This window comes from Phaseolus vulgaris, chromosome 8 (genome assembly GCF_051622355.1).
Source record: "Phaseolus vulgaris cultivar YP4 chromosome 8, ASM5162235v1, whole genome shotgun sequence".
NCBI classification, from domain to species: Eukaryota; Viridiplantae; Streptophyta; class Magnoliopsida; order Fabales; family Fabaceae; genus Phaseolus; species Phaseolus vulgaris.
This window is the reverse complement of record NC_143505.1, coordinates 55,007,032-55,032,293: the sequence shown is the minus strand read 5'-3', so window position 1 is coordinate 55,032,293 and position 25,262 is coordinate 55,007,032. Positions and strand designations below refer to the sequence as shown.

At 29.4% G+C, this 25,262-nt stretch overlaps 2 protein-coding genes across 6 annotated transcripts; one reads left to right on the top strand and one right to left on the bottom strand.

The window, feature by feature from the left end:
• Positions 1-7,551: 7,551 nt before the first annotated feature.
• TSL (Protein kinase superfamily protein) lies at positions 7,552-16,224 on the top strand. Of its 4 annotated transcripts, none has more exons than XR_016514814.1 (17): positions 7,595-7,970; positions 8,103-8,348; positions 8,662-8,751; positions 8,983-9,189; positions 9,734-9,784; positions 9,993-10,100; positions 10,978-11,022; positions 11,509-11,621; positions 11,876-11,942; positions 12,490-12,556; positions 13,252-13,346; positions 13,419-13,598; positions 13,904-14,141; positions 14,299-14,563; positions 14,880-14,934; positions 15,153-15,314; positions 15,800-16,224. XR_016514814.1 is itself a non-coding variant. In XM_068629569.2 (17 exons), the coding sequence occupies exons 2-17, from the start codon at positions 8,121-8,123 to the stop codon at positions 15,893-15,895; spliced, it is 2,040 nt and encodes a 679-aa protein (XP_068485670.1). In that variant the 5' UTR covers positions 7,595-7,970; positions 8,103-8,120; the 3' UTR covers positions 15,896-16,224. The 4 variants fall into 4 exon arrangements, 2 of the variants coding, with proteins under 2 accessions (XP_068485671.1, XP_068485670.1); XM_068629569.2 differs by having other exon boundaries at positions 13,931-14,141; XM_068629570.2 differs by lacking the exon at positions 9,734-9,784 and having other exon boundaries at positions 7,552-7,970; positions 13,931-14,141.
• Positions 16,225-19,335: 3,111 nt separating this feature from the next.
• On the bottom strand, positions 19,336-23,343 carry LOC137825516 (uncharacterized). Of its 2 annotated transcripts, XM_068631198.2 has the most exons (10): positions 23,197-23,343; positions 22,808-23,047; positions 22,409-22,613; positions 21,996-22,086; positions 21,764-21,909; positions 21,148-21,391; positions 20,844-20,948; positions 20,569-20,751; positions 20,289-20,493; positions 19,336-19,974 (listed from the first exon to the last, which is right to left on the bottom strand). In XM_068631198.2, the coding sequence occupies exons 2-10, from the start codon at positions 23,025-23,027 to the stop codon at positions 19,490-19,492; spliced, it is 1,884 nt and encodes a 627-aa protein (XP_068487299.2). In that variant the 5' UTR covers positions 23,028-23,047; positions 23,197-23,343; the 3' UTR covers positions 19,336-19,489. The 2 variants fall into 2 exon arrangements, with proteins under 2 accessions (XP_068487299.2, XP_090149709.1); XM_090293583.1 differs by lacking the exon at positions 23,197-23,343 and having other exon boundaries at positions 22,808-23,067.
• Between the last annotated feature and the right edge of the window lie 1,919 nt (positions 23,344-25,262).

The window sequence follows — 25,262 nt, the reverse complement described above, 5'->3', positions numbered from 1 at the left end:
AACATAAATTTATTTTATACAATAAAATTCATATAATTATATTTCTATTTTATATTTATCAATTAATTTATCATCTATTAGTTTAATTTATTCACTCAAAACTTAGAAATTAAAAGTTATCAATTGTCAGTTGGCTAGCTTTTCAACTACTAATTAACTTATAAGTCAGTTTTGTCAAATTTACTATATAATTCATAAACAAAAATAACTCATAATAAGTTATGTTGATGCATTAATTATGAAACATTTTTATACTGATTAAATTAATTTAAAATTAGTTAAATAAATTAGTAGCAACGTATTAGTATGAAACATATTTTATTTAGAAACTCTTGTAAAATTTAACCATTAACAAAATTAACAAATATTTGCAACCTTGTGTGTATATGTATTTAGTATTTTTGAGGGTTTTTTTATTAAAAATTTGTAAATAATTAAAAAATATTATTACGATGTAAAATGTCTATTGTGTAATTTATATTTTAGCATATTTAGTTGTTATACTTTGATCGTAATATTTTTAAAAATTATTATTTTTATAAATATTAGTTGTATCAATAAAACATTTATTTTGCATAATACACCTACTAAAATATTCATATTTTTTAATTTTATTATTTTAAATAGACTTTTGAGACATGTGCAAAAACACGACCACGCATGTGTGTGTTATTTTCATCAATTTCTGTGTCTCGTTTGCATTTAAAAAACCAAAAATAGGTTTCAGAAGAATTCCTTTTTAATAAAAAATTAATTCATTTTTTAAAATAAAATATATTACAGTATTATTGTTATGCTCTCCCATCTTATTTTCTCGTTTACTTTCTTCCAACACATCTTAAAAACATGTTTTAAAGTTATTATAAAAGTATTGAATGAAGAAACAAAAAACATAATTAAAGATGTTTTAAAAAAACCATGGTTGACGGTGTCTGAGAACAAAATTTAAATGTTTGCACTCTAAAACAAAGAAAATAATCTATTAACTTTTTTCACTCTAAAAAATTATTTTAATTTTTGTTCGAACTTTTTTTATAAGATTGTGGAAGGATAAAGTTACTCTTATGTAATTTATTTCGGTATAAATTTGAGCTGTAATTAATACATATATATATATATATATTTTAAAAATTTATGATTATTAATTAGATTGTGTAAGTGAAAATCTAGATTTAACATTTATGTAGATAACTTTTCTTAAGTCGAAATGAGTGTAAGTAAATTACAATTTTTTAAACTTTATCTTTTAAATTTGGCCTTTTAAAGATCTTACATAAAAGATAAAATTATGAGTTGTTAAGTTCTGTATTTGTTTGATGAATAAGGAAAATTTATCCTTATATTTAATTATTTTTTAATTAAGTATCAACTCACAATAAAAACTTTTTTTCAAAATTAATTACTTTTGAAAAGGTTTTCATTTTCATGAGTGAGAGTAGAAAAAGAAGAAAATCAAGGAAAAATATGAAAATGAATTTGTTTATATTAAGAAAACTAATAATTAGAAACTAGTGAAAAGTTTGTAATAGATTTTATTGATATAATAGATTTTTTTTAAAAATAATTAAATAATATAATAAATTGCAATAATATCCCTAATTTAATTTAAAGAAGAATGAGTATGAATTATTTTAAAAAAATAACTATTAAGTAATTATTTTATAAATTTGAAAATAATATTTAAATTTATTTTGTTAATAAATTTCATAATATTGATTTGAAAAATAATTAATTTTTTCATATAAATTTATACTTTTACATAAATTTAATTTATTTTTTAACATTATTTTACAAAGTTTCAATTTCAAATAAAAGAAAATTAAGATTTGTTTAAAATAGGAGTGAACAAAAACATTAACTATTTTAATATATATATATATTATTACAATTATTTGTACCAAAATATTTTTATCACATATTTTTGTCATATTTAATTTTCATCTTATTTTTTTTATATTTTTTCAATTCAAAGTAAATACAAACTACTTTAAAACGTTTTAAAATTTATAACTATTGTATTTATTAATTATATTTATTAATCGTGTTAATAGTTTTTAAATTCATAACCATTACATCCATTAATTTCATTTATTACTAGTGTTGTAGTGGAAAGAAGGTAGATGATCAATCATATCAAAAGACATAATCAATTATTTTATAAGACATAATCCATCATGCATATCATTCCACACTATTAATAATGCAATTAATTTTCAATCAATGTAATTAATTACATTAAATAATAATTTTCATGCATTAATTAATTTTATAATTTATTATATCATATAAATTTCATAAAAAATCAAAATTTATGAATAGAAAAATATTGTATAGGTTATAATTGTTTTTTTTTTAGAGTTGAGTTTGGGATAAATTTTAATCCCAAACAAAATCAATTTTTCAAAGAATATTTTTTTATATTTTTTCTATTTTTATTTTAGTTTTCTAAATAATTCAAGACATTTTGAGTGTATTTAAGTTTTTGTCATAAATTTATGGTCATCATACTTCTTAGTTGAATTTATAATAAAGGATGTGTTCAAGGAAACTCATACATGTTTTCACGTCCAAGATCCTTTAATTTATTTTATACCTTGTGTTAAGATCATTTTTCAAATTACGTAAACATTGAACATGTGAAAAAAATCAAATAAATATTTTTAAAATATATTAGGTAATTTTCGAAATCAGAACTTGTACACTTTTCTATTTATATATAATTATTTAATAAACAAAATCTAGGTTAATCTATTAGTAAATAATGAGAATTTAAAACATAATATATGATTATGGTGCTCAAGTAACCAAATCAAATTAATAGTCTTTTTTATTTTACATGTAATTCGAGAATTAATGTAGGTTTCATACAAATGATTATGAATTATACATATCATTATGATTATGGATTGTATTTTTTAAAATTAAGGTCACATCCAATCCATATCCAATAAAATAGGTTGTATATAAAATCCATATTATTTTAACTAGATCAAATTTATTTAGATTTTTTTAAGTCAGTTTAAATTAGATTAAATTTGATATGAGATTGACCTGACGTGGGATCAACTCAACTCAGTCGACTCAACCTTGTTCAGGTTGACTCAACTCGATCTAATCGGGTTGACTCGACTTGACCTGACTCAGGACAACTTGACTTAACTTGTCTAAGCCGACTCAGCTTGATCTAGACCAAGATTGACTTCCAATTTAACACTTTGATTTTTTTTTTTCAATTTTTCATGCATATCAATATTTTAGTATTATAATCGATCTTGTGACCAATTTTTGTTAAACTTAATTTAGTTTGGTCATTAGTTCAATTATACATATCAATATTCAGTACTATACAAATTGAAACAATGTTAGTATTTTAATTTGTGTTATACAAAAGTGTTTATTTTATTAACACTTACATCAAATAACTATTTTTCTTTTAGTATTATGATCAGAAAACTAATATAAATCATTACAAGAAAATCATGAAATAGAAATCAATTTTAGACACCAAAATAATTAGTTGTTAGGGACTAAATTATAGACAATTTTAAAGATTAAAAAACCTTTAGTTTCTAAATTAGTTTCTATTATTGTTAAATGTTTTCTAAATTGTTATCTAATTAACAACAAATATTTTTCTACCAAATTTATAATTTAAATAATTGATAATTAAAACTTTGATAGTTAATTAAATATCAATTTAAAAATTATTTAACAATAATAACAAATAATTTAAAAATTATTTCTTTTTAATTTTTAAAATATCTCTTATTTAGTCGGTAACTAATTTTTTTCTAGTGAATTATATTATAAAGTCATGATAACTATTACTTTACAGAGACTATTACTTTATAGAGAGATAACAACTACATTGATAATCAGAAAGGGTTTTCTTAGTTCTATATTATAGACATGAATATTTATTAATTTTACTGAACACTAAATTTTACACGACATTCTAGATACTCACTTGAATTTTGCAAAATTTTAAACTTAATAATTTTTTAAATGATCTAAAATCATTTTTTTTAGATCAACAATACATTAATATAATGTCTGGAAAGAAATGAAATTTAAAACTAAATCGCCGATATATCTCATTAGATAAATAGTGTGTTTAATAATAAAAGAAATATAACTATTATTAAATCCTATAACTATTTTTTATTCTTAAAATAATCATAGAAAAAAATATTTGCTATCTTCTTATTATGCTCAAAATATCATTTAAATAGTACGTGTTACAAATAAAGTTTAAGTTTAAGTTTCATTATTCTCACGAAAGCACCACACAAACTCATTATTAAGTGCATGTAACAACAATAAAGTTCTTGAAAACCAGATTATTTTAATAAATTATACTTTTTATTTTATTTAAAATGTTATAAGTATGCAAGCATATCCATTCAAAATACTTTATAATATGAACTATAATTTAACTTGAAAATTATAACTAAACTAGTTTCTTTTATGTTAAAATTTTCTTACCATTTTAAATAAAGAAAAATATGAAATAAAATGCCAGACAAAGTCCTTGATCATCTTCAAACTCAAGTTCATAGTCATGAAATTTCCAAATTAACCTCAAGCTCATAAAATTATCTCTTTCCCCAACAAAAACCCCATGGATGTAAGCTTCCACATATATATATATATATATATAGTTCAACCGATGAACAAATCAAATTAATTTAAATAAAAATGGGTTATGTGCGTAACTTTAATTTACTTAAGTGATCTAATTAATTATTGCACATCATCAAATTGTCTTTACATGAACTGTATTATTTTTTACTTAATTTACTTAAGTGATCCAATTAAGATTGTTGCATATCATCAAATTATTTTTACATGAACTATATTTTATATTATTTTTTACTTTTTTTGTGAGGTAGAAAACATTGACATGAATTTTGGTCCTACAAATATGTATTGTGTTTTAAAATAATTGAACAATAATTATCAAATATCTTAAAAATCCAATAAACATGAGTAAGTTATTTGAAAATCTATTCACTATTTTGAAGTTTTTGGTTGGAGATGATGTTAATCCTTTATATGAGTTTGACTTATGTCTTATTGTTGTTGAATCTCACTGGTAAATTCTCCCTTGAAAGACCCAACAATGGTATTAGAGCGAATGATGGTCCTTGTATTGAAAGTTTTCCTCACGAAACTTTTAAGCAAATTTGTCTCGTTATGATGAATGACAATACAAGTAAGGATCATCATTGAGGTACTCATGGTTATAAATGTTTTCGCTTGAGGGAAGTGTATCAATATGGAAGGAACTCACCCAATAGGAAAATTATTAAAAATCCAAGTGTGAGTTTAGGTTCCGCATTACATATAAATAATAAAGTTGAACAACATATAAAAAAGAAGACCTATAAATATCCATTATCTGGTAATTTAGGGTTGGAGTTGGTGTCAATCCCTTATATAGATTTGACTCATATCTCATTGTTGTTGAATCTCTTCTATTAATCTCCCTCGAAAGACCAAACAAAGGTACTCGTTGCTATAAATTATTATGCTTGAGGAAAGTGTCCAATATGAAAGCAACTCACACTTGAGGAGGAGATTCTTGAGAATTAAAGTGAGTCCAAGTCTCATATTATGTAGAATTAAGTAAGTTAAACAACATATAAAGAATATGACTCAAATCCATTATCTCAATGTGGTGTCAATCATTTATACGAGTTTAACTTGTGTCTCATTGTTGTTGAAACTATCCGATAAATTACTTCAAACAAAATGTATGCTTAATTGTTATTTTAGATTATAAGTACCACAAAATAAATCTATGCAAGTTGAGAGTATTTTATGACGATGCTTAATTGTTATTTTAGATTATAAGTACCACACAATAAATCTATGCAAGTTGAGAGTATTTCATGATGATTCTTTTATGAACACATTCCTTATAATCAAATAATAAATTATAACTAATATAAGTTTACAAAGTCAATTTTACATAAATATAATATCACATATAAAAAAATACTTTGTCCTTTACATAAATATAATATCACATATAAAATACTTTGTCCTTTTTATTTTATTCATTATGGCGTATGATTTAGGTTTATATTACATCTCAAGTCATTGGTAGCAAAGTTCACATAAACACATGATATCATAATACTTAATTACCATCAATAAATAAGTAATCATGATACTTAATCGATCTTTTTATGAAGTTTCTTTTGATAAGATAGTTTAACTTGATACATTGAGATCAACTCAACCTTAAAATCATTATCAATGATATCTTCCAAAAAAACGACAGAATCAGCTTATGATCCTATATACAAGTATAGATAAAATAAGAATAAAATATTTATTGTGTAATTTGCCTTTCCTATCTAAGACATTATCCTGAATTTGAGACATTAACACTTTTATTTGTTATATTTTCATAACATCATTTTAGCCCATAATAAACTTGTGATTAAGCATTGTACTAATGTACATTATATGCACATCTTGTAAATATCTTAAATAACTAATTTTAGTGTAAATTAACTCTATATTCGATATTAGATATAAGTTATCTCAATATTTTAGTGGATCCAAAAGCTTATAAATTTAATATCAGAGTACTGATTTCAACAACTGAATATTTTTTTATTCACTCATCCCTTAACCTATTTCTAAATTTTTATTGACTTAAACGTAAAATAATCTTTTATAGATTATCAAAACTCCACTCTTTAAGAAAAAAATAAACTAACCTGCACAATTTGTACATTTACTTTGAACCTTTGAGGAGAACAAGTATATTTTATTTAATCTTTCAATTTATCAACCAAAAGTTATTTTCACAAATTTTGATGTGAAGAGATCTTATCCAAATAAAGATCTTGAACTTCCCCCAATCTAAGTCCTAAATCTTCTTACTTAATTAAGTGTACCTATTTATTCCCTATAAATACATAGGATCCTCACAAAATTTTGAATTTAAAACACCATTATCATATATGAATAAAATAGGTAAGAACAAACTGCCATCATTGTTCACAATAATACCTCACCAGATTTAAGAAGCACTCACATCACATTCAAACACACTCTGCACCTACATGTGCAACATTTTTTAGTTCTGGTCCATTTTAACTTCTCTGCTACTATTCTCATGTCATACATTTACACCCACAGCAACTTCTTTCAATAAAAACAGCCCAAAACAAATTCAAACAACCCACATTCTCTCAGAAAAAAAAACATTATTTGTTACTCTAAGCAGGAGTGGTTCAGTGTCTTTAACCCAAGAACTGTACTGTGCAGTTGAGACATTGTCAACCGTTTGATTTTATACATGCTTCAGATTTTGCCACTTGTCATTTAAATACATGTAACGGTCAATGCACCTGAACATCTCCATACCGACAAAACAATCACCAAGACATCAGGTACATTTGAATTTGCATTTGAGGTAAACACAATGCAATTAATTAACTATTACATTTCTCAAATGAAAAAAAAGTTGAATTTCTCAGAGAAGATACAAGGAAAGTAATGGTGATTAAAAAATATCCAAGGACACATGGCAAAATCTGAAGCATTTATTAAATCAAATGGCTCATAGTATCTCAATTGCATGATGCAGTTCCTGAGATAAAGTCACTGAATTTACTCTCTACTGTCGCCTGTTATTTGCAGTCATGCCTTTTTCATTCACTTCCCCAGTGTTCATTCTTCCCTCTCAATCTTTTGATTCCTTCACCCCTTTACCAAACATCAAAACCCTAGATTCTCTATTTGGCTTAATTCTCTGAGTTCTTCAACCAAAAGGCAAAAGATACTCAAAATTTCCCAAAGTTTCATTTTTTTTTTTCTTTCAATCACATCGCCGTATCAGTTCTCTGATTACCTGATTTCTTCAACTTTTCTGCCGTTTTCCCTTTTCATAAACCCCAATTCTTTCACGTGGGGGTCTATGGAAAATTGGCATCTTTAATCACGAATGGGTATGGCCTAGTTCTATTCACCATTTTCCTTTTCCACATTTAAAAGCCATTTTCCCCCTAAATCGGTTGAATTTTCTAGATTGCTGGTTTATTTTGAATTGAGACGTTTTTTTTTTCTTTGTTTCCAAACAGTTTGTAGTTGCAGCAACAATGTCAGATGACATGCTCATTCATTTCTCGTCCAACTCTTCAAACCAATCCGATCATTCCCTGCCTACAAAAATTGCGAAGTTGGAAGCTCGTATGGTTGGCAAGGGTTCCTCAACTTCTGCTCAGCAACCAGGTTGGTCCACTGTGTCTGTTCCTTCTGCTGGGAAATTTGGTCGAGCTGCTGAAAATTCGGCTGAACCGTCAACTTCAAGTGATTCTGATGATGATGTAAGTTTTATCCTTATACAGTGCATGGGTTTGGTACTTTGACTTCATTTAGCGGGACGTTTGTTTTTAGGTTTTGGCTTTGTTCTTGTGGTACCAGGGATTTTCAATGTTAATATTTGTAGTTTTTTTTTGTTTATTTTGGAGGTTTATTGCTTGGGTATTTATCTATGGTTTAGGATATAATAAATGTAGGTGGTATGTTTTGTGTTCATTGCCGCTGTTTCTATCTCGTTGAACCGGTAGATGTAAGGAAACATGTTTCTCTGATAACTTGACTGATTAGATTGTTGGTATCTTCGTATTTCTGTTCCAGAATGGCGGGGCATTCTTGATACAAGCCAACACACAGAAGCGCCAAAAACTTCAAGAAGATGGCAACGCCAGTGTTTTTGAACGTGTTGAGGTTGGTTTTTATGACTTGATACACTCTTTGATTTTATACAATAACTGCATCTGTTGTTGAAATACAGCTACTTACTGGATAAGTTGCATCCTTTATAAATTTATTGTTCTCATCATCTTCTGTATCTAGTATTTGATGACTTTAACAACCACGGGTAAAATGTGTACATTTTGTCTCAGAAACTGGTCATCTTGTGATTTCTAATCCAACTGAAAATAATTTACATATTAGGTTGTTACTGATGGAAGGCAAACTAGTTTGGATTCTGTGGAGACAAAAATGCATGTTGAAATGAATAGAAAGAAACATGGTCGTGGAAGAGGGAGTTCTGGTTCGGGTAGAGGCCGGGGTTCCAGAGTTAATGATCAGACCAAAATACTAATTTCTCCTCCAACTGTTTTGGCTTCAAATGGTCAGATCGACAATGTATACCATAAAGTATGCTCATTCCCATGAAATATTTGTTTCTGTAATTGTAATTTTTCAATTGTCCCTATTGTGTTTTTCTAAACTGGTCTTATTATTGTGATCCTGTCTGTTGTCTATACATGATTGGAAGCATAGTTGCACACCTGGTCTTCTTTAACTGATATTAATGGAGTTCTGAAGTTTAAACTTCTTGGCTGAAAGGATTTCAGCAGTAAGGATTGATTATATCATCTATAGTCTGTAGCTGAAAGGAAATTTGATTGCATTGGTTTTGGGTGCCCTTTTTTTTGCTTGTTTTTTCAATGGTTACTAAATATCAGTGTAATGTCTTATAAACCACTCTGTCTTCTCTATTCTGCAATGGTTATTTGATATTGTTGTCTGGTTGCGTCTTTTTACCTGTTGTTATACAAATTAGAATCTTTTCTGATCCCTACGAATGGAAGATTCATAAGTTTAGGAATGTCATATTGCTTAAGCAATTAATTTTACTCGTTAATAATTTATTTTGTACTCCTTGATTGTACCCTATAGAGCTTGTATTTATTTGCAGGGTGGCAAACCCAGTGATCAGTTTCATAGTGATAATTGTGTTTCATTAGAGGTATGGCTTTTGCCTAATTCCACTTGTAAAATGTGTGGCTTTATATGAAAATAAATAGGAGTTTGGTATGACTTCTTTCAGTTCTACCTCCTTCCGCCATATCCAAGGACATTGATGATACTTTAACTCCATTGTTGTTTATTGAGGTATCACAAGCTTGTAATTTTCAAACTTTATCTCATTTTATTTCATCTCTGTCTTAAATTAGGATGAAGTTGCATCTTTACAAGCTAAAGTTGTTGCTTTGGAGGAGGAATTGCGTAAATCAAAGCAAGAAGCAGTTGATTATCAGAATCTTACTCAACAGTTAGAACAGGTATATGGATGACATAGTCATGTCACAATTAGATGGATGATGTCTGAATCTTGAATTGTATCAAATAATTGTAAGATATTATCACGAATTGAAAAATAGTTTCAAAGAGGCATACCTCAATGGATTAACATATGATTTTAATCCAAATTTAACTATTTTAATACCAAACATGGCACTTAATTTGTTATAACAATAACAACTAATCATGTCTTACATAAATTTCAAATTCAAAGATAGAGTCCAGACTTGAATATAAAAAATTGATTCATGATACATTTCCACTAGGAGGTAAAGCTGGGCAATTGCTATTATGTCACCATTCTTGTTTTTGGATCCAAGAAAGGTCTTCCTGTCATGTTTAATAAATTCTACCTTATTTGTTGTTCTTTGAAAAAAAGTGTTTTGATTTCAAATTTGTGTATTTTCTGTTTGGGTCTAGCAGATTTGAACTGCTCTGTTGCAATCTCACTGCCAAACCAAAACACAGTTAAATCTTCTGTGCAATTGCATTTTGTAATAGTACCATAAAGTCTCAGATATAGTTTTTTTAATATTCACGTTTCTGAAGAAGGTACAAAGTTTAAAATTTTCATATCTTTTACCGTTTTGGCCACACAGATATAAACCATGGCTGTTGTGGCCTGAAAAATACTAGATGCTAGTGAAAAGGACCAAATCGTGTGATTCTATTTGCAAATTTCATGATTTTTGATAACATTGACTAATGAAAGTACTCCCAATTTTGGGGACAAAATAACAAGGAATATATACTGAATTGCAAAATATATTTTAAATTATAGAGAATTGAGAATTATTGAATTGATGTGTTGATTTTTTGTTCTTATAATATTGTTGCTTGATTTTTTGGCACATGCAGGAACTGAAGGAGATGACTGATCATGAACAACAAATGAAGCCTAAGGTGTGATATTCTCAGCTTCTTGAGTCTATCGAAACACTTCATCACTAATTATGTACTTTTATTTAAACAATGAGCACTGGCTGTCCTTACGGTGCATGAAACTGAATGCAGACACTAAATCTTGTTTGTTTGAATTCTGTATGTAAAAGTGAACTAGAAATCTTAGACAGCTCCTTGCTGTTATACAATAAATGGGAGGCTCCTCTAAAAGCTATTCACTTTAGAGAGTATAGTAAGCATTAAGTAATATCAATCATTGATGAGAAAATCACCAGTTGATATGAAGTGCACATGTATAGTAAATCATGCATGTGTTGGAATATTAAACAATTATTTTCTCAATGAGCAAGATTACTTTCTTAACCTTTACTCACTTTACAGGAGTTAAATCCCCATTACCTCCCCCCAACTAAATAGTTAATTAGCATTCTCTGTATCATGCATCAATTAGGCAGCATATTCACATCTGATCTTTCTATTTTGCAGAGAATGAAAATAATATCTGACTTGCTGATATCCGTTTCAAAGGCTGAAAGACAAGAAGCAAGGCTGAAAGTACGACAAGACTCGTTGAGACTTGGAAATGTTGGTGTAATCAGGTATGCATGGAGCATTTTAAGAAATTACATAATTATCAATCCCGGATAGCAGTGTGGAGCAGCTGACACCAAAACTGCTTTGCTATTGTGAATTTTAAAAATAAAAGTTAATAATTTATACATATACATATATTTACCCTAAACTAGAGACATTCATATTCTGGCAACCGAAATACAGAAATGAAACTGAGAAATTATATTTCACATTATCTTTTCTTACTAAGTTTCTTATTAGTTAAAATAATGAATTGTAGAGCTGGAACTGTAATATCTGAGACCTGGGAAGATGGTCAAGCTTTAAAGGATCTGAATGCCCAGCTTGTATGTCCCATTTCCTTTCTCCTTCTTCATGACTTTTCTTTTTAATTTTTGTACTGGAGATTATTAATGATTGTGATTAGTTTATCAGATTCAACTAGGATTTATTGTGAGATTTTCTGATTTAGGAATTATTATAACAGATTCTTAGGATTCTGATTCTTTCCTAATTTTCTGTGATCAATATCATTAAAATTGATTGTTTCTGATTGAACATTTCATATTCAATTAAATTGTCATTATCTGAAGATACTTTCATGTTCAATTGTGCAGTGAAATTACAAAGTTTTTACTATCCTTATATTATAAATACTACCAAATCTGAATTCTTTTGCTTCACTTGAGTGAATAAAATTATAGGATATTGTTTTTGGAGTGTCAAGTGTTTTCCTTCTCAGTATCTTTTAGCTATAGCACCGGGTATATAATGTCAATTTCACCATAGCTTCTGTTTGTTAGTTTTTTGCAATTTAAACCTTGCCTATCTTGATAGTGTTCATTAGTGATGCCAAGAATTCCTTTTCCTTTTCATTCTTTGTTTTTTCCCCAGAAACAACTAGTAGAAACAAAGGAGGCGATAGAGCGGCAGCGCAAATTATTTAAGAAAAAGCAATCTGGTAAATTCTGTTTCCTTTTTTTCTTTCAGCACTATCCTTCTAATATTAGGGAGGAGAGGTTGATTGGACCAAATTTGGGACCAGTCATTATGACTTCCTCATTCCCCTTAGTTTATACCATCCATTGGTATGAACATTCCATGCATGTTGTCAAATCTCTACATTAGGTACTTTGTGTATATTGAATCTCAATAACATCGCTAGAAATTATACAAATCATGATAATCCATATGCTCCTTAAGGATGTTGATGGGAACTTGGGTGTTATGGTTGCCTAAGTCCCTCATTGAGTAGTATGGGATGTCCAGTGAATTATTTAAGTGTTTTGTTTCCCCCCTTAATAGCTAGCCTTTGAGGGTGGGTTCCCCAAGTGATTGATATAAAACTGGTTGCCTGTCTCAGGGGCAGTGCTATAGAGGAACTTGGGTATTATGGATCGGAGTGCCTATGTCTCACATGAATTAGAATGGAATACTTGGTAGAATATTTGAGTGATTGGTTTTCACCGTTAATAGCTAGCTTTTGAGGGTGGATTCCCTGAGTGCTAGGGTACTTATCAGATGTTCAAATGAATAGTTTGATATAAAAAATATCTGTTTCACACACAAATCGCTGGACTATATCTTGTACTATACTACTCTACTCCCTGTGTTAATAGTGTGTTTTGTTTTTGTTTGTCTTTTCTTTTGTTGAAGATAAGGGTGATGGGACAGATGCAGAGGCTGCATTGCCAGAAGATATTCTAATTCACGATGAAATTTACAAATGTCGATTAGCTAGCCTTAAAAGAGTAAGTTGCAATTTCTTCTGGTCCAACTGTTTTCTTTCTTCTTTATGCTTCTAATGGCATGGAAATGTTCAGGAAGAGGAAATCGTTTTGCGAGAGAGGGATCGATATGAAATAGACAAGGGGAGGTTAATTCGGGAGATGAAACGCATACGAGATGAAGATGGTTCACGGTTTAACAACTTTCAGATTCTAAATCATCGTTATGCCCTTCTTAACCTTCTTGGGAAGGGAGGATTCAGTGAGGTGTACAAGGTCAGATCAGAAATAATAATCATTTGATCATGTTGATATTGTTTTTGCTGGAAAAATGCTAGCAAGACACTAAACACACTTCTAGAAACTATTTATCATTGACAAAATGATTATATATCACAAATTCTGTATCAACATTCAATACTTCCACTAATGCTTTTGTACTTTTCAATAAATTTTAACTCAAAATGTGTCTGGTCTACTCTTTTAGCAAATATTATAAAAGGTTTTGAAAAAACTAAAAACCAGAGTCTAGACGATTACATGGCCTACATGGGCAATTGTAAATAAATACCTTTTTGCAGTAATTTGAAGTAAGAAATTTCCAGCAGGCTTTCGATTTGGTGGACCATAGATATGTTGCGTGCAAACTTCATGGTTTAAATGCTCAATGGAGTGAAGAGAAGAAGCAAAGTTACATACGACATGCAATTCGGGAGTATAATATTCACAAGACTCTTGTACATCGCCACATTGTTCGTTTGTGGGACATCTTTGAGATTGATCAAAACACATTCTGCACCGTTCTAGAGTATTGTAGTGGTATACACTGTTAACTATTTTATGAAGTTCATTATTTTTATTTATTTTACAGACTCCAAATATTTTTTTGGAGTTTGAACTGGAATAACTTCATTGTTTTTGTATGATTTCTTGTTTAATCTACCCCTTAGCGCTTGACTTTCCTTTATTCTCCCAGGTAAGGATCTTGATGCTGTTCTTAAAGCAACACCTATATTATCCGAGAGGGAGGCTAAGGTTATCATAGTTCAGATTTTTCAAGGCCTCATTTACATGAATAAAAGAACACAGAAGATTATCCATTATGATTTGAAGCCTGGAAATGTTCTGTTTGATGAGCTTGGTGTTGCCAAAGTGACTGATTTTGGTCTTAGTAAGATAGTGGAGGATGATGTGGGATCCCAAGGTATGGAACTTACATCCCAGGGAGCTGGAACATATTGGTAAGTGGTGACAATCTTTGTTGGAATCCAAAATTTGAAGTAGTCCAAATTTGTATGTTTTAGGCTTCATTCTCCTCAATCTGACTTAACCTTTGGTGCTCCTTTTTATGTTTCCTTGAGATTCTAGTATTTACTTTGGTAAAACCTCTATTAAAAGAAAAGGAAGAATAGGGTAAATCCCTTGTGTATATTGAACACATAGGGTTATGTTTATATATAAAAAAGAAACATATGAACTAAGCCCATTACATAAATAGAAATATCTAATAATATCTAACAACCTCTTTATCCGCTCTTTTTGTTTTTCAATTTGCAGGTATTTGCCTCCTGAATGCTTTGAGCTCAGCAAGACACCTCTTATATCATCAAAGGTCAATCATTTTCTAAGTTGTAAATACACAGATAATTTTTTTTTTCTATTTTTTTTTCGTTGTTGTTATTCTCACTCAATTACTTTGGTCAAAGGATATTTCACTTTGACACAAGTGTCATGATGACTGGGATTATGCAAACAACGAACTCTTTGATCATAACGTTAGAGATTTTTATCATTTGGCTCATATTTTCTGACATGTTTTGTGGAAGTCAGGTTGATGTCTGGTCTGCTGGTATTTTGTATTATCAAATGCTCTTTGGCCGACGTCCTTTTGGGCATCACCAAACCCAAGAGAGAATACTTCGTGAGGACACAATTATTAAGGCTCGCAAGGTTGACTTTCCTTCTAGACCTACCATTTCTAACGAGGCAAAGGTGAGTTTCACCCTTTTACCGATATTATCTGCCCATAGTTGATCCCTTTTTGCCTTGCGTCAATTTTTTATTGAAGGGTATTTTGCAAATGAATGTCATGCACTGATTGAGGAATCAGCGTTGAGGTGCATTAAAAATCATAGTAGAAGTGCATTATCGTATTTCTCAATAGAGCTTTTCTCTTTTAGCTTCTTAGCTTGTGCAGTTGCCTTTATTCTGTTCTATTATTCAGTGATGGACACAACTATGCTTCTTGAAAGGTTGTATGTATGTTATGATCGTTTTGACATAATAAAATATTCAAACATGATTCCACATGCAAGTGTAGGAACTAGGAAGGTTGTGGTTTCCATTGAAGACCTCAATGTATATACACTTTCTTATATCCGGTTTACTGTAGGAAGAATATGGTATCATGTGCCTACTATCTACAATACTGTCAAACCTGACAATAGTCTGTTGCGTATGTACACTTTTTTTGTCAGGATTTTATCCGAAGGTGTCTAACATATAACCAGGCTGAGAGACCAGATGTGTTAACCATTGCTCAAGACCCATATCTCACTTTCTCAAAGAAGTAATGGCATTCATTATCCTCCAGACTCCACAGAGAAAAGTTGGAGTTCTCATCTTCTGATGTCAGTTACTGATTCTGTTAAATTTTGTATAGGATGTAAAGATTTTGTAATCATCAACGAGGCAGAGAAGGGGTTTTCCCCAGTCTGAAAGAAAGTTGTATTGCTTTCATGCATCATCTTTTGGTTTAAAGTATGGGGGGAGCAAATGGTATGTGTATTTGTTTTTTACCTTAAAAGGGGCCAGGAAGTATACAGGCAAGTGATAGCTTTTGTTGTTTTTTAAAACATTTTTGCTCCCAAAATATAGAATTTCAATGGATTTTGATAGACTACTTTATCCTTTTGGTTTTGGTACCAACTAAAGGAAAACAAATGAATGTGGGGTCATCATGATCCGAGATTAGTCTAATAGCTCTTTTAGGATAATATGGTTTATTATTAGAAGAATAGATTAGTGAATTCCGTGGAAGGATGTTTTTCATATCTAAGAACTTTTGTTTTAACTTAAATATGCAAAATTAATTTAATTTTAAAAATATTTCTTTTTAATTTAAACAAAATTAAACTATTTGTTATTTATTACTTTTTAGAAAAGGAATATTTATGAAAATATTTACCTGAGCTTGACAAGATATGGATTTTGTTACATAAATGTTTTCATAAAAATGATTTTGTTGAAAGTTGATAAATTGTAATATTTTTTAAATTCGAGTGAAATTATACTTTTTAATAAATAATTTTCTTATAGTCTACGCATGAAATGAAGAATACGGTGTAAATTATACATAGGATGTTTAGGATTTTATGTAGATTTTATTTTAAAAGTATCATTCTTAATAATTTTTTTATTATATATATTTATGTATTTAAAAGAATTAAGTACAGAATATAAAATTCTTTATATATTTAAACAATTACGTTTTTTAAAGTTTGTTATATCTAACAATTTTTAAATATTTAAATAAAATGATGTATATGGTCATTTATATATAGTTATTATAATGTAACATATTAAATAATTTTTTATTTATAATTGAAATATATATATATATATATATATATATATATATATTAATAAGTACTATATATAAGATGAAACATAATTATACATATGTTTAATAAATTTTTAATATTTATAAAAACGATGTAAATCACATAATTATATAAAAAGTTCGTATAAATTAATTAGAATATACGATAAAATGGATTATTTATTTATTATAAAATCATTATCAATGAATATAGTGCATCTATTAATATTCATAAAAAATTTAGAGTGAACTTTAATAAAAGGCTAACCATTATACAATTATGAATATGATCATGTCTATAATTAAAAAAATACTCTAATATATAAAGGTAACAACGTATTTATATATAAAAAAATTAATATAAAAAATTAAATATTTATGATTAATCTTTACAGTTAGTTATTAAATTGTTAAAGATTTTAAGAGTTAGATAAAACTTATATGTAGAAGTAATGTATTTTGTACTATGTTCATATTTAATAAGTGGGTGAATTCAAATAAAAAAGTTTTAATTAAAATTATTTTAAGAGAGATCTTTAATTCATTGAAGGATGCGTGTATGTGTGAGAATAAGGGTGTAGTTAGTGGATAGAGAGAGTTAGTCTTGATTTAATTGGGCTATATGTGGGCTAAACCAGGTGTTGTTTAAAAAGAAACGATAAAGAAGAGAGTGAAATTTAGAGGAAAAGGGGTGTAACTCGAAATCTTATTTTATTTCCTTCCCTAAAAATTTGAACAGAAACATTTCTAACTTTCATTCTGGGAAATTTTATCCTGCACCTCCATAGTTTCTCTATGCACCTCCATACTTTTTTTGTGAAAAGTCAGATTTAGTATAAATAGTATTCTGAGTTCTACAATTTATATAAAAATAAAAGTTATTTTTTAATTAAAAAATGACTTATATATAATTTGAAATACAAAATTCCCTTCCAAATTCTATAATTTGGACGTCATAACTCAATGTAAAAAATGTCTTCCAAATTTTATAATTTGAAAGCCAACTTTTTATTCTAATTTCTACTATTTGGAAGTCATGTGAATTGAAGAATTTACAATACAAAGTTGGCTTACAAATTCTATAATTTAAAAGTAGGCAATTGCTTCCTGCACCATATCACTGAACCCAATCATAGGGGAAACTACGAAAATACCCTTAAAAAAAGGGTACATATAAAATTACACTCCGGACCCTTTTTCCGAAACACAATAATCTCTTATGGATAAATTTTTACAGAATGAATTATTTTCAATTCCGGAATTTTTTATCCGGAAGGGAATTTTGATTTTTTTATCCGGATTTTTATATCCAGAACACAAAAATCTCTTTTGGATCTACTTTTCCGGAATGCATTATTTTTAATTCTAGATTTTCATTTCCAAAATAAAGGGTATTTTTGGAATTTTTTAAATTGTGTTGGGTGCAGGTTCAAAAGTGTTGGGTGCAGGGAGCATTTTCTTAAAAGTATTTATGAATTCAGAAAATCACTTTTTAATTTTAAAATTTTGAATACAAATTCATAAGGGTATTTTTAAAATTACAATAATTATGGAGGTGTAAAAAGAAACTAAGGAGGTGCAAGAACAAATTATGGAGGTGCCGGAAAAATTGCCTTCATTCTCCTTTCACCGTTTCTTCTCCCCTTAGCCGTAAAAAAGCACCAAATCTCCTTCTTTTCCTTAATTGAGATTTTCTTCCATAATTTCATTTAAAAGGAAAGCTAGAGCATAAGTTTGATGTTTCCTTACTCAGGGTAAACTTCTTTTTTCTTTCCTTCTATTCTTACATCTTTTCAAAGACTTGAATGCAAGTGTCTAGGGTTTCTAAGATTCGAGAGAAATTGAGGTTTATAATTTTTTTTTGGGTGGTGATTGATGTTTAGCTAATTGGTTTGGATTGATCTAGAAGCTGCTGAGGGTGTGTGTTTCACATATCCTTACCATTTTAGTTCCGTGGGGTACAAGAAAATTAAGGTGTGAGAAACTAATTCAATTTTGAAAGTTTATTTGAATGAAGTTAGAATTGGAAATTAGATGGAAGTCAATGCATCTTTGATAATTGGAATAAAATGTTAGAAATTGTGGATTGATTTTGGTTTTCCGAAAGGAAATTATTTTATTTATAAAGTTTGAAGTACGTAAGGTGATTTCTAGATGATGTTGGGATCTTTGCATATGAATGATAAGGGACCTTGTAGAATTGGAATGGTAACTTATGTGGTTGAAATTTCTTGGTGATTAAGTTGTTCTACTTGTGTTGTGAGTGAGAAGTGTATATAGAACTGCACTTTAAATCTGTCAAGTTGAAAAATCACAGCTATTTTTTTTGTTTTGTTTCATCTCTATCCTTTGCAATCAACACTTTTATTTACTTATCCGAGCACACTATAATGTTAAATTCATAAGATAAAATTGTCAAAACAGTAAATTTTATTTTCTAGTGCTAAGTTTCTCTAAGGTTTTCATTACAAACATACATGTGTGATCATTCACTTGCCGAAGACAATTCAGAATCTCCTTGGTGAAAAGGAGCCGTGAGACTTGAGTAGTAATCTCAAATATTGTTTTAGTGCTTGGTGGGATTTGTAGATAAGCCAAATCCAAATGGAAAGAGAGGATCATAATATTTATCACCAACATTCATTGGAAGTTGGTTAACTGTCTTGAACCATGTTCTTGCCAGCTTGCCAGTGAATCCATAATCACCAAATAGAAGATCAGCGACACCTTGGCCTTCAGTTCCTGGAAGCCATGCAGCCACAAGAGCGTCTATTTTTGATAGATATGGCTGAATCATTACTGGACGGCCAGTGATGAGAACTACCACGCATTGGATAGATTCACATACATTGGTAATGGTGCTTGGACCTGGCTCAGCTATAGTTAGATTCAAGCTATCACCAAGTGTTTCTGCATAAGGGGGTTCACCTACAATGACTATGGCATAAGAAAAGTTGTTGGACTTGACAAAGGTGGAGTCAGGACTTTCCTTGTAGAAAACTTTAGTAGCAGGATCAATTGTCTGTTTTACAGCATCAAGGATTGTTGTACCTGTTAGGAAAGTGATATTTTTTTGTCAGATAAACCGTAACTATCCTACAAAAAGAAAACCATAATCAGATAATCCAAGTTGCAGTGTGTATGAATGTTTTACATGCTTATCCATGCAGGTTTTAGATGGTTAAGAGTTAATGTTTTGGGCAAATTACATTGGCACCGGTGGTTTGTTGAAACTTCACACCATACTCTTACCTTTTTAACACCCAAAACCCTTCTTGATTATTTGAAACACATTATATCGTATACCAAGGCCTCTTACCTTAAAAATATACATTATTACACCAAAATTAAGCGTGTTGGCTTACCAACTGTGTGATTATTGCCACCAAGCCCCTGCCAGGTAATTGTCCATCCTCCACATTGATAACCCAAATTGTCAGCATGGCTTCCTGCCACCAGTATATTTGCAGCTTTCTTGGGAAGGGGAAGTAGAGGCTTCTCAGCAGATTTACCATTCTTTAGCAACACAAGAGATTTTCTTACAGCTTCCCTTGCTAACTGTCTATGCTCCTGTTCAAGGCACAGTAATTCATAAAAAAATATTCATTTGAAAGATATTAAAAGTACATCCTTCTGGAAATATACCTCACTACCAAGTTGATTCACCAGGCTTGGATCAGCAAGTGGATTCTCAAATAGGCCCATGACAAATTTTACTCTTAAGATTCTTTCCACAGCATCATCAATCCTACTTTCAGGGATAATATTGTTCTTTACTTGATAAACCAGCACATCAATGAATTCAGTGAAATTAAAAGGAACCATGATCTGTAAAATAATGTAAACGTAGATATAAATGAAAAAGTCATGATACTAAATATCAGTCACAAAAGTCATAAAAAATTTCTTTCTTTTGTTACCATGTCAATTCCAGCACCAACACCAGCTTGAATAGAGTACGAATAGTTAGAATGAGGAGGAGAAGTAATCCTGTCAATGCCTAGCCAATCTGATATGACAAAACCCTGAAAAATGCCAAAAAGACTACATCAGAAACTGCATGTTTACTCATTGAATTTGATGGAAGATCTTTTCTTATATATTTAAAAATAGGTAAAAAACAAAACTTGAGAAACCAAAATCACATGTAATGTAAATTAAAAGAACCAAAAGTACACTTCAATTGCTTTATTAGAGACTAATCAAATAAGTTTTATTTGTTACCCTGAACTTCAGTTTGTTCTTGAGGTAATCAGTGACAAGAAAATGATTGGCATGCATCTTCTTGCCATTCCAGCTAGAGTAGGAGACCATTACTGTTGAAACCCCCTTGAGGATGGAGTCATGATATGCAGGCATGTGAATGTTAAGCAATCCTCTATAACTGATCAAAGTATTATTCTCATTAATGCCCTTGGATGTGCCACCATCTCCTACATAATGCTTAGCACAAGCCGCCACCTTGTTCCTGTGTCAAATTAATTACAATGTTGAAACAATATTCAAGTTTAAATAATGTAACACTTTTTGTAGAAGCAAAACTCACAAAATTTTACACAGAAATTCCAGAACCCAAAATCTTAAAGAAAATTGCATAAATACAATTAAAGACAATAATACAATGCTTTTGCATAAAAAAAACAGAACAAAAGCTTAAAATAATTTACAAACACAGAAAATCTTTTAACAACAATAAACTATAAACAAGAGGTGAGAAGGAACAGAGTGATTATTACCATCCAACATATGTGCATGGAACTATGGAAGTATTTAAAAAGTTTAGGATGATCAATTAACCAAATGGTTCACACTGAACTCAAGCTACTATTAAGAATCTTACTTTCCAGCAACATAGGGAACCCCCTTTCTGGAATTTCCACTGATGTCTCCTTGCAAACCAAGAATAATTTCAGTCATTGCTTTAACAATCTCAGGGTCCTCACTGTAGCTTTCATAGCAACGCCCCCATCTAGGATCTCTGCAGACCTATGGAAGAAAAAGGTTACCAAACATACATTTGATCAATGTTAAACTTTTACTTGATGTAAAAGGAACGGAATCATCAACATTACCGCAATGCATGGAGCAAAAACATACTGAATTCCAGTAGCTCTAACTTCAAGGGCAGTTGCATCTCCAATCTTCTTTATCAGCACTGGATCCCTATTAGCATTATATAATTAGTTTATGTATTCAGCTAAGAAGAAAGGTAGTGAGAAGAGATAAAAATGAAATAATAATTCATTTTAAAGATCTAAAATGTCCCAATAATGAATTCCTATAGTTCAATTTGGTTTATCATTGAATGGAGGATAATAATTGAAGGGTGTAGTGAAAATGTCAACATGTTGAAATATGGCTTTCAACTGCATACGGCACCATTAGCATTTGAAAACCAAGGTCTTCAAATTACAAACAAAAAAAGTTATCTTGTCACAAAAGAAAATGACCATGACTACTCATTAAGTATATCATGCATACTTGCCTGGTAACTCCTAGCCCAACATTGTGAGGAAAGATGGTGGCCTTGTAGACATTATTGTGGCCATGAACTGCATCTATGCCATAAATCATTGGAATCCCAAGGCGGGTAGACAAAGATCCATTCTGAATCCCATTCACCATTTGGATCCAAGTCTCAGCAGATGCATTTGTTTCTGGAACACTGCCTCCCCCACTCAGCACGCTCCCTGCCCATCAATCATCACATCACATGTATTTCTATAATGTCACCTCCATAATTGCAAACACTGTTATACCCCTTATATCCAACAACTCATACACTTATTATATGAGGAAAATAGAAAAACATTACTAACCACCATGCATAGTATAGTAGCATATAAGGCACTGGTAGTTTTTCAGAGATTGGGTGAGAGCTTACCAATGAAGTACTTCTTCATCACTTGAGGGGTGGCAATACTTCGTTCAATCTGCACCATTTGACCTATCTTCTCCTCCAGGGTCATCCGCTTCAGCAAGTCCTTGATTCTAACATTCAGTGACTGTGTTGGGTCTTTGTACTTCAAGTATTCTGCTTGTGAAACAGAAACTAGGCAGCAAAATAGAAGAACAACCACAAGGGGTGTTGCAATTGCCCCCATTTCAACACTTGAAGTTGAACCTGTATATAATCAGCATGTAGTTGAGATATTTTCACAATAGCCATAAGATGTGAATTCCATTATTTGACATGCATATGAAGCAAGTGAAAAACATGTAGTTTTCTAAACACATGAAATGGAGCATAGTTAATGGCATTAAGAAGGTTACCACTACTTCAGGCACTGAAGTGAAGAAGCTGAAAGGAAGAAGTTGAATGGAGATAACAAAGTGGGTTTGAGAGTGAGGTGTCTTAATGTGTTTTGTGCAGTTCTCAGGATAAATTATAAGATACTCATGATCATAAATACCAGTAGTTTTATTTTTCTAAACTTATAAATTAACTTATATTCCCATTTTCAGCAAAAATATTAATTTTATTTCTCAGATCAATTATATCAATGTTTGTATTTGTAATATATAAAAATAAGAATTTATTAAGACAAACATACACTTATTATTTATTGTTGTTCTTGAAAAACTTTAAACTACTATTATTTTAGAATGAGAGAATATAGAAATTAACTGAAATTATAATAAATAATAATCATGGAATCACTTAATAATTTAGTATGAGACTAAAATTTTGTTTGATTTACGAGATGGAATAATTTTGTGTAACTAGAAGTAAGCTAAGACGGTTTGTTTTTATGGGATTGAGAGGAAAAATAATTTTGAAATTGATAAAAATCAATATTTATTTTTATTTATTTATTTCAATTTTCTTTCTCTCTTCTTCTTTTATATACTTCTCTTAAACTAAAACTTTTAATTTCTCTTTTATTTATTTATATATCTACTTTTACTTATTTTTATTTTATTTTATTTGCATATACCTTTTCCTGATATTGCAGGGCAGCTGTGAGTGATTTGTTGCAGTACAATTACAGGCTGTGTTTCTAATATTTGCTTCTGATGTTAACATACAAACAAATGAGTACCAGAGAAGGCACTCGTAAAATGGTATTTTTTTATGCTAAAATTATTTCTTTTGTTTCAAATAATGTTTATTATTTAATTATGATTAATCTCATTTTATTTTTGCGTGGTTACATCCCAAATTTTTCATTCATAATCATGTGCGAAAATATAGAACATGTATTTTTAAAATGATCATAAACATATTCCTTTCAATGAAAAAAATGTTAGGAATTTAAGTATAAAATAAAAGTTGTGCACTAATTAAAAATAAAAAAGTTGGGACATATTAAAAAATACAATCACATATTATTAACGAATTATTAAGATAAAATTATATCATGATCTCTTGTATTATTTGTTCATAACCTATTAATATAAGATTTATCTCCTGTATCCCGTAAAAAATTCTAATACAAAATTGATGGAATGAATGAGCTTTTGAATAAATGATAATTTAAATGCTTTAAGTTGTAAATATTTTAAGGATACTAACATAAGATAAGATGATTAAGTTGCTCGTACGTTGTAGATAATAATGAAAATCATGACTCCAACCTCTCAAAGTTAGAAACTAACAAAGGAACAATGCAATTATAAACATTTAAACATGATATTTAAGGTGATTTTCTTATGTCAGTTATTTATATGTTACCAAAAGATCACATAAAAAATTAGTCATAATTAAGTAATTGATTCTCATTAATGAGATGATAAACTTTAGTATGTGATAAAAATAATGGTTTAAGGTCATGGTGTGTAACTAAATAAATAGAAATTATATATATGATTCATACTAAAACATTATTGTATGGTGAGTGAATAAGTGAGTTAGAAATTTAGATTGACTGAACTCACCGGAACCACTAAACCTCTATCTGTTCAAAATGGCTTAAAAAAATAAAAATGCATTTTTTAGATGAGTGTATAAACCTACTTAATTTTGAAAAAAGAAAATTTAATTAACTAAAAACTTGAAACTACCACAACACATAATTTAAATTCAAATAATTAAAAATATAACCAAACCATAAATCTATTTCGATTTTAGAGATAAAAATTGGATAAAAGGATGTTTAAAGTATAGGAATATAATGCAATATTTCATATATTCATCTTTAAAATGTAATATAAACTAAAAGAAATGCTATCTGTTACCAGTGTTTGACACATTGCTTATGATGCAGATGCAGCATTTATTATCAAATTAATATGGATGAATCTCATCATGCAGAATTTGGTGAACTTCGTACATGTAATAAAAAAGGTAGTCCTTACAAAATAACATATTGCAGAATAAAATTTTGTCGGCAAACATG

Coding starts and splice junctions, on each gene's coding strand:
- TSL (XM_068629569.2), top strand. CDS start 8,121: ATGTCAGATGACATGCTCATTCATTTCTCGTCCAACTCTTCAAACCAA. Junction 8,752..8,982: donor GTGTTTTTGAACGTGTTGAG/GTTGGTTTTTAT, acceptor TTTACATATTAG/GTTGTTACTGATGGAAGGCA. Junction 11,943..12,489: donor AGGATCTGAATGCCCAGCTT/GTATGTCCCATT, acceptor TTTTTTCCCCAG/AAACAACTAGTAGAAACAAA.
- LOC137825516 (XM_068631198.2), bottom strand. CDS start 23,027: ATGGGGGCAATTGCAACACCCCTTGTGGTTGTTCTTCTATTTTGCTGC. Junction 22,087..22,408: donor GTTGGGCTAGGAGTTACCAG/GCAAGTATGCAT, acceptor TAATGCTAATAG/GGATCCAGTGCTGATAAAGA. Junction 20,494..20,568: donor TGAATCAACTTGGTAGTGAG/GTATATTTCCAG, acceptor TGCCTTGAACAG/GAGCATAGACAGTTAGCAAG.